This window comes from Mirounga leonina, unplaced genomic scaffold, assembly GCF_011800145.1.
Source record: "Mirounga leonina isolate KUSES-001 unplaced genomic scaffold, KU_Mleo_1.0 Mir_174, whole genome shotgun sequence".
Classification (NCBI taxonomy): domain Eukaryota; kingdom Metazoa; phylum Chordata; class Mammalia; order Carnivora; family Phocidae; genus Mirounga; species Mirounga leonina.
This window is the reverse complement of record NW_023270451.1, coordinates 5,175,704-5,192,244: the sequence shown is the minus strand read 5'-3', so window position 1 is coordinate 5,192,244 and position 16,541 is coordinate 5,175,704. Positions and strand designations below refer to the sequence as shown.

The 16,541-nt window shown below is 38.4% G+C and overlaps 1 protein-coding gene across 1 annotated transcript in view; it reads right to left on the bottom strand.

The window, feature by feature from the left end:
* RELN (reelin) overlaps positions 1 to 16,541 on the bottom strand; it is a 523,500-nt gene that overhangs the window by 265,126 nt on the left and 241,833 nt on the right. Inside the window, exons 5-6 of the mRNA XM_035020402.1 lie at positions 12,224 to 12,256; positions 9,440 to 9,518 (exon numbers count right to left, since the gene is read on the bottom strand). Coding sequence (XP_034876293.1) covers positions 9,440 to 9,518; positions 12,224 to 12,256 — 112 coding nt within the window. The remainder of the gene's footprint in view (positions 1 to 9,439; positions 9,519 to 12,223; positions 12,257 to 16,541) is intronic.

The following is a 16,541-nucleotide window of genomic DNA, read 5'->3' as shown; positions in this document are numbered from 1 at the left end:
AAAAGAGAAAAAAAAAAGAAAGAAAAAGAAATGCTTTGAACCAAAGTTTTGTTTTTCACTATAACAAGCTCCTTGTCAATTTGAAACTTGTAATTTGGTGTCAATTCTCTTTGTTTTTTATTATTTAGGTGGCTGTGTTTGTCTGGTATAAAGAATTATCCCAGATGTAGAGAGTATACCACTGAAGGTATAATTATGTTTTCAATCCTGATTGAAAAATTATTAGGCTGGAAAACATGCCAACTACCCGTTCAGTAGGCACAGAGGAAGCTGAAGTGAAATGTCTCTGGAGGATGCGGTCCCCATGTAATGCACTAACTCACACAGGACTTTTAGGAGCAGGAAAGAGGAGGAGAATTAATGAGAAAATTGGGCTCCTTCACACAACAGGAGATTTATGAATGGTTGGTGGTGACATCATCCTCATAACAATAAATAAATAATTGAAATATTATTTTCTCAAGAGCAGTCTAATTACATGGCTCATTCTTCTTTTTAGAGCAGAGTGAAATCACTCAGCCTTTAGTCAGGCATTCTGCTGAGACAAGTTAATCACCTGGAAACTCACTGACAATCAGTTATCATCAAATTCTCATTTACATGCCATTTGTCCCCAAGATCGAGGACATCGGATTATCTCTCCAGAATTTACTGCCTCTGAAAAAGTCAGTGTCTGGGACTCAGCTTCAAAGAAGAAATCCAGCATTCTATGAACCAGAATTGTGGATCTACCAGCATTTCTGAATGGAGATATTAAAATAATCTTAATAAGTGTACTGACTAGAAAAAGTATTTTAAAGTGGAAAAGGGAAAAGAAAAGAAAAATCTCTTGACCCCAAGGATAACAGGACTCTTTCTCAGGAACCGCTCACACGGCATGTCTGACAAAATCTGATGTTTGAGTCTGCAAGGCAAGGACAGATTAGGGACTGGTGAATCCACCAAAGTAAATGGGACCCTGAGGGCCATTTGGTAGCTAGGCAGTCAGCTGACTTCTTCTGGAGACACCAAAGCTCCTGGTACTTCCCATTAAAACCTTAACAACCAGAAGATTCAACTTTTGACCACATTTTATACTAAAGAGACAATGTTTCATAATGAAGAGGGCATAACTATTTTCTTGTGAAAGATTAAGCTTTAAAAAAAAACCCTATTCTCTTTGTAAATGTAGAATATTTTTAGAAAAACAGCAAGGAAAGTTCACTCTATAAGACTGAGAATAATATCACCTTCAACGATGTCATGCCTTTTTTTTTTTTTTTTAAGAAGCTAACACATGCCCTCAATGTGAAAATGACAAACCCCATTTATGGCTCATCCTCATTACTTCTCACTGAGGAAGCTAAAAGAGCTCTTTTTATTTCAGTAGGGAGTTTTAAATTTTGATCTCTCCTTTGTTAACAGGTACAATGACAAATATTATTTGGGTTGAAAATAACCCTTCTAATACCCTACTACTGCATGCAATATTCTGACCTCCTACTATGGTGAATTCCACTACATGCTGCTTGAAGAAATATTTTCTCCCTTGTTTCAAATGTACTTGACATTTAATTCCATTGAGTGAGCTCTTACTTCTGTCATCTAAAACAGAGATTAAAGAAGGAAATAATAAGCCTCAAGATTCACACCTTATTTTATTGGTAGGACACCTCCTGGTTAACCTTTCTATTGTAGATGAAGCTTTTCCCCAGAGCAATGACATCATAGTAAGAAAAGAAGAGGAATGAGGGGGAGGAAGCAGGAGAGGAAGGCTAGAGGAGAATTTTGTAATAAAAGAAAAAAGTTATTAACAAAAGAAAAGAAAGAGTGAGAAAGAGTGGGAAGAGGTGAAGAAGTCAAGAGGGAGGAAGCAAGAGAAAAAGTAGAGAAGGATGCACATAAGATCAGAATACTGGACCATTCAACTCTAAAAAAAACATCAAATTATAATTTCATAACTCACAAATATACAGATATATTAGAGGTTCTGGCAAAGGTATGTCATCAGAGAAAAGATTTATTTTGCCTGACTGTTCTCACCTATTCATGATCTCCCTTGGTCACCGCTCTTGAAAAAAAAAATGTAAGGTTTATGCTCTGTGTTACACTGGGTAAGTCTATGAGGCCATATGTCTTCTACGTGATCATCATTACCAACAAAATCTCCTGGAAATCCTTCAGAAGTGCCATAGAGACCTTGGTGTCCATGGCTAGCACCCCCCTTCACCCAATGCTGTCTTACTGCCCCTGAGCCTGCTGAACCTTGAGCGAAGTGGATGGACTTTTTATTCAGTTTCCTTCCCAGTGACACCCTTCATCAGTCTAACTTTTTTTTCTGATTTCTTGGAAACCACTTACATTGTGGTTCTCACACCTGGCTACTAAGTGGGGTCCTCTCTGTTTTTGTTTTTTCTTGGGGGGGGTCCAACACACCAATGAACTATGAAGCTATTTTACTGCTTGCTTTGACTTGTTTCTCTTTTAATCACGGAATAAAGCTCCAGCTAGAATAACTCACCCTCCTCATCCTAAAACCTCTGTCTTTTTATAGTCTTTGTTCAGACAGTTCTTTTTCTCAAAGAAAATAAATTGTGGTAAGCCAAATCATCCATGTTTTTGCTCTATTTCAGAATAATTGCTCCAATAAATTAGTATTTTCAAGAGAATACCAGATGCAGCAGAGTCTGTGATCTCCCTTTCGCTGGTCCTGTAGTATGATCATTTACAGATACAAATGGAAATGTTCTAGTCTTTTCTTGATTCAGGCAATCTTACACAATGGCACCCATGGCTTTAGCTTCCTTAGCTATAAACCGAGGGGCTTTCTGTATGATAAACCAATGGGCAGAAGTCTTCATGTATCAGAGGATCCAAGACAACTTCATTTGCATCTTTCTTCTTGATATCTCATATCCCTGTCGGCATCACAACTTACTCATCTAAGATGCTTCTTCTGAGGACTGACTCCTGTTCTTCCCTGGTCTCTGCTGAAAAGGACATCTCTGCTATTATTATTGTGCTGGAGGGAAAACATCTGTCGTCGTCAAGTTGCCATTTATCATCATGTTTTCTAACAGTCCCACGTTTCCGACTAGAACATCAGAGCCTAGTGATATTACAGCTCCAAATGCCTTCTGTGATCTTCAGAAAACAAGCATTAAAGGGATAATCTGTTAAGCAAAACAAGGATTCCTGCTTGACTTTGTAATTGCGTGGAGGATAAAGACACTTCTTAAGAAAACTTAAGTCGTTTTTCACAAATCGTTCACTTTTTAGTTCCTTTAACCCTCTTTCTCTCTGAACTCTTCATAACTGCAAGTTATGAATCAATAATGTCTCCTCTTTCTTATCTTTTTCTCATTTTCTTATTATTGCTGAATTTTTTAATTGAGGTAAATTTGCACACGGTGAAATATACAGACCTCCCGCTTTGACAAGTGCACATATCTACGTAACCTAGGCCCCTCAAGATATATATAACATATTTGTTAACCCCAGAAAGCTCCTCCTGCCCTTCCCAGTCAATCTCCTATCCCGGAAACAATCACTAATCTAATTTCTAGCACTTTAGATAATTTTTGCCTATCCTAGATGTCATTGAAGTGGAACCACATAGTTAAGATTAAATAAATAAATAAAATCTTTAAAAAAAAAAAAAGAACTATTTTGGGTCTGGCTTCTTTCATTCAACATAGAGTTTTTGAGATTAAACCGTGCTGTTTCAACTATCAACAATTCACTCCTTTTTTTGCTGAATAGTATTCCATTGTGTGGATATATCACTGTTTATCCATTCTCCTGCTGATGGGTACCTGGGATGCTCCCGGTTTGGGGCAATTAGCTATGTTTCCTTTTAATAAAACAAAATCAGAATTGTGCTCCATTCATATGAAATACTGGCAGTGCTTATATCATACGAAAATAGTTTAATTTATAAAAAGGAACTATGAAAGTATAGTTGATGTACGAGTAGTAGATGCTTAAGTGAAACGTTAAGGAGATAAAACTTATTTGTAAGTCCTTAATTTCTTCTAACTTTCATTATATGAGGGTTTCTTCTCACTTCCCTCTTTTTAAAAAGATTTTATTTATTTACTTGAGAGAGAGGGAAGAGAGTAAGCAAAAGAGAGAGAGAGCTCGAGCAGGGGGTGGAGGAGTAAAGGAAGAGGGAGAAGCAGACTCCCTGCTGAGCAGGGAGCCCGATGCAGGACTCGATCCCAGGACCCTGGAACATGACCTGAGCCAAAGGCAGATGCTTACCTGACTGAGCCACCCAGGCATCCAGTCACCTCCCCTTTTTTGGAGGTTGGAAGATTGTCTCTATATGAAAAAGACACTCATGATCCCTTCCATCATATAACACAATCATATGATACTGGAGAGTTGTCAGCAGTGCTGATAAATTGGTACTACTCTCAGCCCCTTGCAGGCAGTGGCACATTCAAATCGATGAAGTTACCACTGCGGTGTAGAGGGAGACTTGTGATGCAACATCAGGGAAAGTAGAAGTAGAGAAGCCTCACTCCCAACAAGCCTGAGCCACCACGATATTCCCCTAAGGGGGTTTTGTTGCTTTTTTCATTTGTAACTTGACTTGTCATCTCTCATTCAAACAAAGCAATCAGAAGTGCCTGGGGTGGGGAGATATAGGGCCCCTTTACTAGCAGAGCCCCAGAGATATTTGGGAAACAAAGAGCAGAAGGACTCTATGCTCCTCATTTCAGATAGGTAGAAGGACCCTAGCTGTGTAAACCAGAGCATAGCATCGCCAAGATGCCCATGGCCCAGATCCAGGAGCAGCAGAACAGTTTCCTTGCCCTCAAGCCGGCATCAAAACAGAGCCATGCCCTGAAGGGATGGTTAGGACAAGGACAAAGGACAAAGATCAGTCACCAAAGATGAGACAGGGAGACACCATGGGTAACTGCAGGGACAGATGACTAGGAGACCAGAGGTACATCTTCATACCACCCCTGGCTTTGCAGCAATAAATCCTCTGAAACTTCGTTACAGCATCAGAAAATGGGAGAGGGTGAGCCAAAGGTGACTGAAAGTAAGTTTTCACCACTTGTAGGAGGGGGACAATAAAAAGAAATTAAGTTGGGTTATGAAAGAATAAAATAAGTTTTATTTCTCTGATGCCCAAGTTTGTGGAGAGAATTTACATTTGTGTAAGCATAAACAATTTCTGGAAGGACTGGAAGAAACTAACAGTTGTTGCCCCTGGAGGAAGGGAATACAGGTGTAGTGTGGGAGGAAGGCTTATTTTTATCATTTATTTTTTAGTATTATTGGACTTTTTGCCAAGTACATTTATTAATTTTTCAATGAAATCTAATATTTAAGTAGATAGACAGGATATTCAATGTTGAATTGATGGAAAAAAAGTTTCTTGGTTCTATTTCAACTGCTGCCAAACACTTGGAATAGTAACTGGGCTGTTACGTTCATTCATAATAATAGTCATATTGTTTTATGTTCCTTGTTTTTTACATACAGCAATTTGTACATGAGATAATAAACTTGGCTATCAAAAAGTACAGGTAATGGAGTGAAAAAAATTGATTTTATAAGATGAAGTTAATGGAAGCAAATAAGTTGTGAGCGATTAATTTTTAAACGGCTCCTCCTCTCCCTCATTGCACAGACATGACTTCAGTTTCTTAATTTCTCCTTTAGCTTGTCCTTAAAAATTACAAATTAAATAACGCATATGATGATTTTCAAACCCCAGGGCAGAAACATGCTTATAAAAACAGTACATTTTTCTCTTGTGGCAAATTCTCTGATGATGTATTTAGTCACAGGAATTTGGCCAGAAGCCGTGCCCCAGACCCTCTGTTGTAGTTGGTGGGGGGCCCAGAGTTCCAGAGTGGGCAGCAAGGTTTTCTCCTTCCCACATTGTCAGAGTTGCCCAGTGATTTCTAATTCTGTGGGGGTGAAGAGAATCAAAGACAAGATCATAAAGAGCAAAACTCACATACCAGTATGTGTTTGGAGAAAACAGATTTCAGGAGAGTCAAGTCTATAGAGTTCCAAAATAGAGTAGGGCTTCGTTACCTTACTGGAAATATTTGACTGGGATGTCTGATTTTATTGGGTGCTGGTTTCTGACTTTAGGGAGTTTACATCTATTTTTAAGGATTTTGAGACAGCTCCTATCCTCTTTTTTCCCCTTCTCTATGATTCTACTCTATTTTCACGAACATATGCTCCATATATTATATAATGCAGACATATTTACTCTGATGTCCATTTTTCATCCAAATGCAAAGAGGGAAGATATGAGGACTCACTTAAATAAACTGTTTGACAATTTTTAAACTAATAATGATTTGGGGTCATTTGTGGGCTTAGAGCAGGCAAGGAGAACAATGCACAAATCCAGCACAGGAAGAAGACAGGAAGGGACAGAGGGAAGGAGGGAGAGAGAGGAAGGAAAGTAGGGGAAGAGAGCAGGAGAGGTGAGGGAGAGAGAGTGAAAGAAGGAGAAAGAGAAGGAGGGAAAGGGAAAAGTAGGGAAGGAGAGAGAGAGAGAGAAGAGAAGAAGGGAAGAAACCACGTTTACTGACCATCTACAGTACCAGGTGTGATGCCAGACCTTTGCAGGCTCATCAAACTAGAACAATGCTGTAAAAACAGTCTTCGTCTCACTTGTACTGACAGGAAACAGGCTCAGCGTGGTAAAGAAAGCTTCCCACTTTTCTCAAGGTACTCTGCGGGCCCGTGGCGAGCTCAAGAGTCAGACGAGACATGCCTGACATCAGAACCTCTGCCACCTTCTGCTCAACAAAGTCATCTCCCAAAGGATGAGAGGTTCACAGTCGGGGCTTTTTCTTTTTAATCTTAAAGGGGCTACGTGAAGGAGACTGTGGGCAATAAGGGTTAAAGTAAAATTACTCTGAAGTATATTTGATAGAAAACAGAAGTACGTGGCTTTTTAAAGTTAATAAAAGGTGTTTTGTTTTTAAGTGGGAAAAAGCTTAGCTTAAGTGAAAGGGACACAAAATCCATAACTTTGGTCAAGGAAGTATGTATCAGATCAGTCATGAAAATGGGTGAAGCAAAATCAATCATGTTTTATTGATTTCAAAAATAACAGAATTTGAACCACATAAAAGTCACATTTTGTATCTGTCAAGAAAACTCGGTGAAGACAATGAATTAGCTTGACAGAAATGAACTTGCCTTGAAAGAAACAAATCATCTGATAACATCTATATTAATGGAATATAAAAAACCCAAATGTCAGGAGGAGGAGAGAACCTTTCCTGGGTACACACTGTGCTTAGAAAGTTTCGTTGGCCTTTTCCTAATAAAGATTTTCAATTTATTTTAAGAAATTTGTATTTAGGATATGTTCACAGGGAAGTGAAATTTTATTGATAAATTATACCTTAAATGGCATATAAATTATGAGACTTTATGACTCTGTCCAGTCTGATTTTTACTGTATAGTATGCGGATCGGTACTTCTTTCTAGAAAAGACAGAAGTTCCTCCATCTACTATTGAAACATCAGCCCTCTCTATATGTCATCTTCAACACTCAGGTCAAAGACCACTTTCTCCAAGAAAATCCCACCAGAGTCGTCTTTCTTTTTTTGGCAGTACACTATGTATGTGTGTTATTTGTACCCCTCTATTATACTTAAGAATTTCTATCCTGGATTATAAGGTTTTTAAAAATATGTTCTCAGTATATCCTCTACTAAATATAAGCTACTTGAGAGAAGGAACTCTATCTCTTTTTAATTTACTGTATAAATAAAGTGATTATTGCTTAATATTTGTTGAACAGTGAAAATAAAGAAAAACAGACATGAATATCACATGCTGACATTTGAGGATGGAATTCCAGTCTTCTTTTAATTTTTAAATTTGAGTATAGTGGACACATAATGTTACATTAATTTCAGGTGTACAACACAGTGCTTCAACTTCTGTATATGTACTGTTCTGCTCATCACAAGCGTAGCTACCATCTGTCACCATACAATGCTATTACAATATCGTTGACTATATTTCCTATGCTGTACCGTTTATTCCCATTCTATAGCTGGAAGCCTGTATCTCCCACTCCCCTGCACTCATTTTGCCCATCCCCCCTACCATCTGGCATCCACCAGTTTGTTCTCTGTATTTATAGGTCTGATTCTGATTTTTATTTATGATTTGTTTATTCATTTGTTTCATTTTTTAGATTCCACGTAAGTGTGAAATCACATAGTATTTATCTTTCTCAATCTGACTTATTTCCCTTAGCATAATACCTTCTAGGTCCATCCAGGTTGTTGCAAATGGCCAGATCTCATCCTTTTTTATGGCTGTGTAATATTCTATCACACACACACACACACACACACACATCCTCGCCCTCCTTATCCATTCACCTATCAATAGACATTTAGGTTACTTCCATATCTTGTCTCTTGTAAATAATGCTGCAATAGACATAGCAGAGCGTGTATCATTTGAATCAGTATTTTTCACTTTCTTTCTAGCCTTGAGCATTGTTTGGATTTTGGTTGCAACTTGAAAGTTTAAATTAGAGCTTCAAATTTATCTTGAACTCTTGATTGTTCATACAAAAACATTTAGTATCATAGAAAATCCACATTCAGGGGCGCCTGGGTGGCTCAGTTGGTTAAGCGACTGCCTTCGGCTCAGGTCATGATCCTGGAGTCCCCGGATCGAGTCCCGCATTGGGCTCCCTGCTCAGCGGGGAGTCTGCTTCTCCCTCTGACCCTCCCCCCTCTCCTGCTCTCTCTCTCTCATTCTCTCTCTCAAATAAATAAATAAAATCTTTAAAAAAAAAGAAAATCCACATTCAGACATTCCCTGAAATTACACAGATTGATTATAGCTCTAGGCTGATAGACCTATTTCTCCAGTCAGCAAAAATACAACAAACTGCCAACAAATCCATGCATCCATTTATGTATTCAGCGAGTTTTTAATGAATGAGCTTGGTTAATTGTTTCTTTGCCCTCAGATATCCCATGGAGTTGCACCTAAGCTACTTTCAAAGGAGAAACTGGAGTATAAATTATGAGGTGACCCAATAACTTAGAAATTAGTTGGAAGTATGACTCAAATCACCTGTCATTTCAGATAACCATTTCCCTTCTTTTGCTCAGCATAAATGCAATTATTAGACACATTAAAGCATAGTTTTTTCTACAGAAAGAACTTGTACAACTGAACAAAATATCTAACCATACACATGGCTTTGAGATGGCCCCTAGATTAAGCTCTTAAAGAAGTCATGAGCTGGACATCATGCAGTCTACATTAAGCCCAGTTTCCTAGCTGAACAACGTACAACTCTCACTGCTCCCTGAGTGCTAGCAAGCAATTTAATGTTATGTAGCTGCTCTAAGGGAGTGGTCAGCATCATTTTTTTTTTTTTTGCACTAAACAAACAAACCGAAGTGAGGCATATTCCTGTAACTTACCATATATTTGGATTCAACTCCAGTTGATGGTAGGAGTCAAAGTCATCTCGTAGGATAATGCTGTCGCTATGTACTTCAGCTAAAAGAAAAATAAAATACTTAGAAAAAAAATTACACTACACAATAGATTTAGCTACACAGAAGTGTCAATGTGCTGCCTTTATGAGGAATAACAATATTTTAAATTAAAGCTGAATTTAAAATGAGCGGTTGATTATATTGTACTTGTTTTGCCCCTAAACTATGAAGGGAAAGGGTAAAGGTTCTGCTATTTAGACACACAGAAGTCGGAAAACCAGAGTCCCCAAAGAGAAACCCTACCAAATCCTCACCAGCCAGAAGAGGCAGGAAGGCCAAGGTCAGTACTAACCTACAAAGAGGGGTCATGCAAGATTTGCTTCTCATAGCTCCATATGCCCAGAAAAGATTCAGTGTTAACTCACTTTACAGCATAGAAGGAGATGGAACATTCTGGCTATTTACCATAGGCTAATATGGCTGGTGTTTAACCCATTTCCTCTTCTCTTTCCTACTATCCCTCTTGCCCTGGTTCGTTTTCTCTCATTCCCTATATTCACTCATTTTTAAAAAATTTAATGTGTTGCAAATTGTTAGCAACTTTTTCCCCTCAGAGCTGCAATGGAGAAATGATCTACATGAGTCCATGAAAGTCCCAAGTAAAGTCATGTTAAAAGTCAGGACGAATACCAGGAAGCCATCCACAGTTTAAAGTATACCATCATTACACTTGAGATTGTATTAAATACCTATTTTCAAGCTTTAGAACAACTTTGGCCATTCCAAGAGCAAAGACTGTCTTCATAAACTATAGAATATGTGACATTTCCACTGAAAAGAAGGCGGGCAAGTAAAAAAATTTCACGGTTCATTTTTAAAGTTGTATGAGAAATGATCACTATTTCTACTCAAGTTGTAAAAAATGAATTTAGTGCTTAAAAACCCTCTCTCATCTGATACCCGTGGTTTGCTTGCGAAGTTTGTTTTGGCTAGTATAAATTCTCTGAGCCTGTACAATTTTGTTTGAATGAGTTTACATATGCTTTCTGGAAAAAATTAAAATCATAGGAAAGTGATTAGCCAAAAAATAACCAAAAATTTTTATTATATATTTTATATTTTTATTTATATTTTATAAAATATATTTTATATATTTTATTATATATATATTTTTTTGTCTCACTTGAAAATAATACGTTAACTCACTGGGTAATTAAAATCACCTCCAACTCTCAGGAAGCATCCTTCCAGATTCTCTTTGGTGACACTACCACCCTCAGCCACCCTTGCTCTCTTGATTCTGGGTACACCAGCAGGTGAGCACATAACGAAGTCCAGGCAACCAGTGAATCAGCATGTATTAAGAGCGATGGCTGCTCAAACTCGGAAGCCTTAGGCACGACAATGGGGAGAATATGGATTTCCGCTGGAGAGAACGCTGTGATGTGTTCTGTGCGTGGGAGTGATTTAATGATTCCTCTGAGCCATCAGATGTGGGGCCTGAGATGCGTCCAGGGTACAGCTCTCCCAGACACCTAACCTGGCCGAGACGCGGCTGGGCCACTGCGGGTTACCAGCCTGCCTCGGCTGCCAGAAGGCATGCTTCTAAGTGCTGGCGTTCGTCTGCCAAAGAAGAGCCCCAAGCTGTAGCATTACATAAAAGTCGAGGTCTCGAGGCAGATTTTCCAAAGAGAAAAATAAATTAATTGGGTTTGTAGGTTGAAAGGAAGAGCCCAAGAGACAAATAACTGACCCATCTCCAAGTCCCACCGCGACAGACATCTGAAAAGGCTGGAGCCAGCCAGGATGATTTATTTTTCATTCTTATGACATACTATAGTGTAGGAAATGGCTTTTAAAATAAATCTTCACTAACACAAATGGGAAACTGAATTCTTAAAGATCACTTGTTTTCTAGCGAATGTTTGGCAAAGGCACGGGTAAGCCTCCATGGTTATTGTTCATGTATTTACTTCTTTCCAAACACTGTTATGTCATTGACTGTGCACTTTACGAAAAGGAATTCATTTCATCCTCAGAACAACCCTAGGAGGTAGGTACTATTATGACGTCCATTTTACAGATGAGGAAACTGAGGCCCAGAGAGGCTAAATAACTTACTCAATGTACATGGCTAGCAAGTGAGACAGTGAGATGAGCCCAGGTAAGGGCTCCAGAAGCTGTCCCCTTAACCACTACACAACCTTGCCTCGCATGGCATTATGGAAAGAACATGAGCAAAATGAGAAATGGTAACTTTACATGGTGCCATGAAACAAAGCTTATAGCTATTTAAACAGCCTCATTTTAATTTTTAAAGAAATGACCAAATTCCTTCTCTTTTTACAACCCAGCACTGGTCTGAACAGGTATCTCAAATCCAAAATGACCTCCATTCCTCCATACTCCTAGCTCCCTACCCACTATCCTTATGATCTACTATTTGTGATGGGTAGGAGCTCTGGGGAGAATTTAGCATTAGAATATAGGATGGAAAGGTCACATTCAACAGGATCCCAAAGCTGAATGTACTAACAGGTTCAAAAATCCCTCCATTAGCCCCAGCTGGGCACCATGATCACCTGTTTGGCGAGGTCCTGTGTTCAAGCATAATCTGAACCTAAGACCGATTCCAGTGAATGATTAGTGAAAATCAGAGAGGGCAGGAAGTTTCCTCACCTTTATATCATCTGCCCACCTAGCCAGAGGAGTGAAACAAGCACATCTAGTACTAAGATTAGTGACATCAGGGTCTTAAGCACTTACCTAGATGTGGGTGCATCGTGGCTTCTGTTGGAGCTGGACCGAGAGAGAAAAAGGGAAAGATGGCTGATTAGTAATGAAAGCAAAATCCAGTATTAATCAAATACAATGACAAAACTTAGGTCATACTAAACAAATTAAATGGTTAGAACCTTTTGAGAGGAGTAAGACAAAAATGTCAGTAAGTGTCTTAAAGTAAGGCATCCAACTCTCTAATTATTCTATTTAAAAGTAATGCATTACTCCTAAAGTGTAGAGTAGAACCCCTTACACTCAGGATAGCTGTTTATTATACAAGCTTAATCAGGTATCCTTTGAAACATATAATATCAATGTGATGTGATAGTTAATGGATATGCCAAAACTATTTCTGAGCACCCAGTATCTGTCAGGGGCTGTTCTGGGTGTTACGGATATAGATAAAAGCACCACCTTTGCTCTCAAAAGAGCTTACCATCTGGTAACTAGAGTATAGTGTAATAAGTGCTATGGCAGTGTGTTTGGAGGAGGCTGGGGGGGAGATGGAGGACTAGGAAGGGATACTAATTCCAGACTGGACAGTAAGAGAGACGGCTGTCAGGAGAGGTTTTCCAGAGAAGATGATTTCTCTGCTGTTTTTTTTTTTTTTTTTATGATTTTATTTATTTATTTGAGACAGAGAAAGAGAGAGAGAAAGAAGCAGACTCCCTGCTGAACGGGGAGCCCTACATGGAGCTCGATTTCAGGACCCTGGGATCATGACCTGAGCTGAAGGCAGATGCTCAACCAACTGAGCCATCCAGGCACCTCCTCTGCTGAGTTTTGAAAGATGAGCAGAAGGAAGACAGGTGGTAGCAGGGGAGCAGAGAGGGGCTTCTTTCTGGAATAAAAGTGAAATGGCATAGAGAAGCAACAGAGAGGGTCGCCTGGGTGGTGCAGTCAGGTAAGTGACTCTGGGTTTCAGCTCAGGTCATGATCTTGGGTTCTGCGCTCAGCAGGGAGTCTACTTGAATTTCTCTCTCCTTCTCCCTCTGCCCCTCACTGCACCCACATTACTCTCTCTCTTTCTCTCAATAAATAAATAAATCTTCAAAAAAAAAAAAAAGAGAGACAGAGAGAGAAGCAAAAGAGAATGGCTTTTTGGGAGAACCACAACAATTTCAGCATGACTGGATGAAAGTTTAAGAGGAAAGAGTAAAAAAGGTGATATTGGGAAGATCGGGGGGACAAGATCATAGAAGTGAATGCTGGGGAATTTGGACTTAACCATGAAAGCTTGAAGATTTTCTGAGCATTTATGAGCAAAGGAATGGTGTTCAAAATATGCTTTTTAAGATAGGGCACTCTGCAAATAAGGGACATTGCCCAATTAGTACTTTGGTTATTTTTTTTTTTTTCTCGAAGAACTACCGAGTCTATGAAGAAATGTTGGCAATTCACTATCTAAAAATTACAACTCATGACATAAATATTTCTAAATCTCTTTTATCAGCTAAGGAATAATTTTAGTTAGATACAAAAAAATTAGTTTCTGTCACAATGGTCAGTGCTTCAGCTATGTTAGGTGGAAAATTCAGACTTAACATTTTAAAACTACAGACTGGTATTTGTCTTATTGCTTCATACCAACATATTATACATATTGAAAATATCTGTGTTTGGTTTTTTGAAACAGACTCCACGGCCAGTGTCATGGATACAACTGTTAGTACAGAGTTAGTACATACATGCAAATGCTCTGACTCATCAACAGTTTACGAAACTCTGGGGGAAAAAAACAAGAAAAATGGAATGATCTTGTGTTTTGCATCAATGCTTATTGGTTACGTTATGGAAGAGTTTTATAAAGATCCACTGAACTGTTAACTCTAATTTAATATGTTCTTGCAACAAAAGGAATAATTGCTCATTAACCAGTAATCAATGACAAAAACCTGACACAATGATGTATGTTGTCTGACCAGTATCACACCCTAAATGAATGAGCTGAATTTGAAGCTTCAAGGAAGGCAAGAGTTTATTTGCAAAGTGGTTGGAAAAATAAGAGAACTCATATTGAAAGTAAAATCTCTAAAATACAAATAAGTAATGATTTTATACATTTTCCTAACATGAATCAATAAGCAGATTTTAATCGCAATTGACAACATTTTTTAAATTGTCTGCAAAAAGACTCCAAAAATACTTTAAAATGTCTTGTTGATATGATAATTTGGGAGTAGCTTCTTCAACTTATGTAATATCCCTATAAAACTCATGTTAATAGGGGCACCTGGGTGGCTCAGTCGTTAAACGTCTGCCTTCGGCTCAGGTCATGGTCCCAGGGTCCTGGGATCGAGCCCCACATCGGGCTCCCTGCTCGGCGGGAAGCCTGCTTCTCCCTCTCCCGTGCCCCCTGCTTGTGTTCCCTCTCTCGCTGTGTCTCTCTCTGTCAAATAAATAAAATCTTAAAAATAAATACATAAAACTCATGTTAATAATACTAGGTTGACATAGGAGTAAATGGATTTACTTGGTCCATTGTAGTTTTGAAACTGATATGCCTTCGTATCGAAGTTAAATAGTCTCTTCTAAAAAAGATGTATACATCTTGTCAAGGTGGATGTGAGTATTAAAGAAAAATAATTTTTGATATTTGATTCAGTTATTGGAAAACCTGTAAGTAGATACGGAACAACTGGGTATGTGAATCTAATTTTCAACTCTAAATTTTACAGAATCTCAATACAAAGGGGTCTAATACTTAAGATGTACTCTAAGTGTAAAAAAATACCAGATTTCGAATACTTTGTACAAAAAATAATGAAAAATATCTCTAATAATTTTATATTGACTACATTATATTGAAATGTTTAATATTTTATATATTCCATGTTAAATAAAATAGGTTATTAAAATTCATCTATTTTTGTTTTTTAAATGTGGCTACTAGAATACTGAAAATGATACATGTGGCTTGCATTATACTTCAACAGGACAGTGCTGAACAAGAGCTAGGAGGGAGAGCTGTGCTAGATATCAACTAGGGAATCATTATCACACAGGACGTGTGGAGACATGGAAGAAAACCATGTCACCCAGAGAGAATGTAGGGCACAAAAACAGAAGTGAAATGAAGAGGTAAAGGTGCACTTCAGGAACTGGCAGAAGAAGAAGAGCTAGCAAAGGAGACTGAGAAAGAGTACATTTCATTATGGAAATAAGGAACAGAGAGAGTTTTAAGAGAGAAGAGGGTTGAATGAGAGTAAAATAATCCTAATAAAGATGATATCTATTGAGAACATCCTGTTATCAAAGCACTGGTAAGGAGAGTCTAGAGATGAACCCGGGGAATTTGGCTTCAGAGGCCACACTTGTAACCACTGTGCAGACTGTTGTTTCAGAAAAGTTCACTGCAAAGTGAGAGATGAGATTTTGTAACACCTAATGAGGAGCGAGGACCAAAGAAATTTTTTTGTTGTTGTTTGCTTTGTTTCTTAAGATATGACAGTTGTTTACCATGCCTAATATCAGCTATTTTTTTAAAAGATTTTATTTATTCGTGAGACACAGAGAGAGAGAGAGAGAGGCAGAGGCTGAGGGAGAAGCAGGCTCCTTGAGGAGCAGAGAGCCGGATGCGGAACTCGATCCCAGGACAACGGGATCATGACTTGAGCCGAAGGCAGATGTTTAACCGACTGAGCCACCCAGGTGCCCTAATATCAGCTATTTTACAAAAGGGGTTCTCTGTGCTCACAGAATAAATTCTGAAGAGGGAAGGAATAACACTGATATCTATAAAATATTTAACTTCAAAAAAACCTGGGAAATAAATTAAATGTAAAATTTATGGCAATTATCAATTAAAAATACTAGTCAGTACCATGGTTAGAGAAGTATAACAAAATATCTGCAGAGACATCAGGACCCACTTGATTTTATATGACTCTGGTGATTAAGGTCTGGACCCAATAAAAAAAATAAGTTATAAAATGTTTTACTCTACTTTAAGAAGTCTATCCATATTGATAGCCTCCTTTTCTACATTATTTTGGCACTTGGTATCTTACACTGAACCACCTATATTATAGATCGGGGAGGGCCGATTAGAAAAGACCCACTGAGTCAGAATCTCTGGGAGTGGAGGTTTAGAATTTGTTTTTTGTTTTTTTGTTTCTGGTTTGTGTGTGTGTGTGTGTGTGTGTGTTGGAACAAGAAAGGATTTTATCTCTGTGAGGCCAACACCAGGAACACAGCAGACCAACGTCTCAAGGACTATCTCCGGAATCTGTATTTTTCAAAAACCTTTCCTGCTGATTCTGATAGAAAGCCAAATTTAAGAACCATTGGTCTTTTTTTTTTT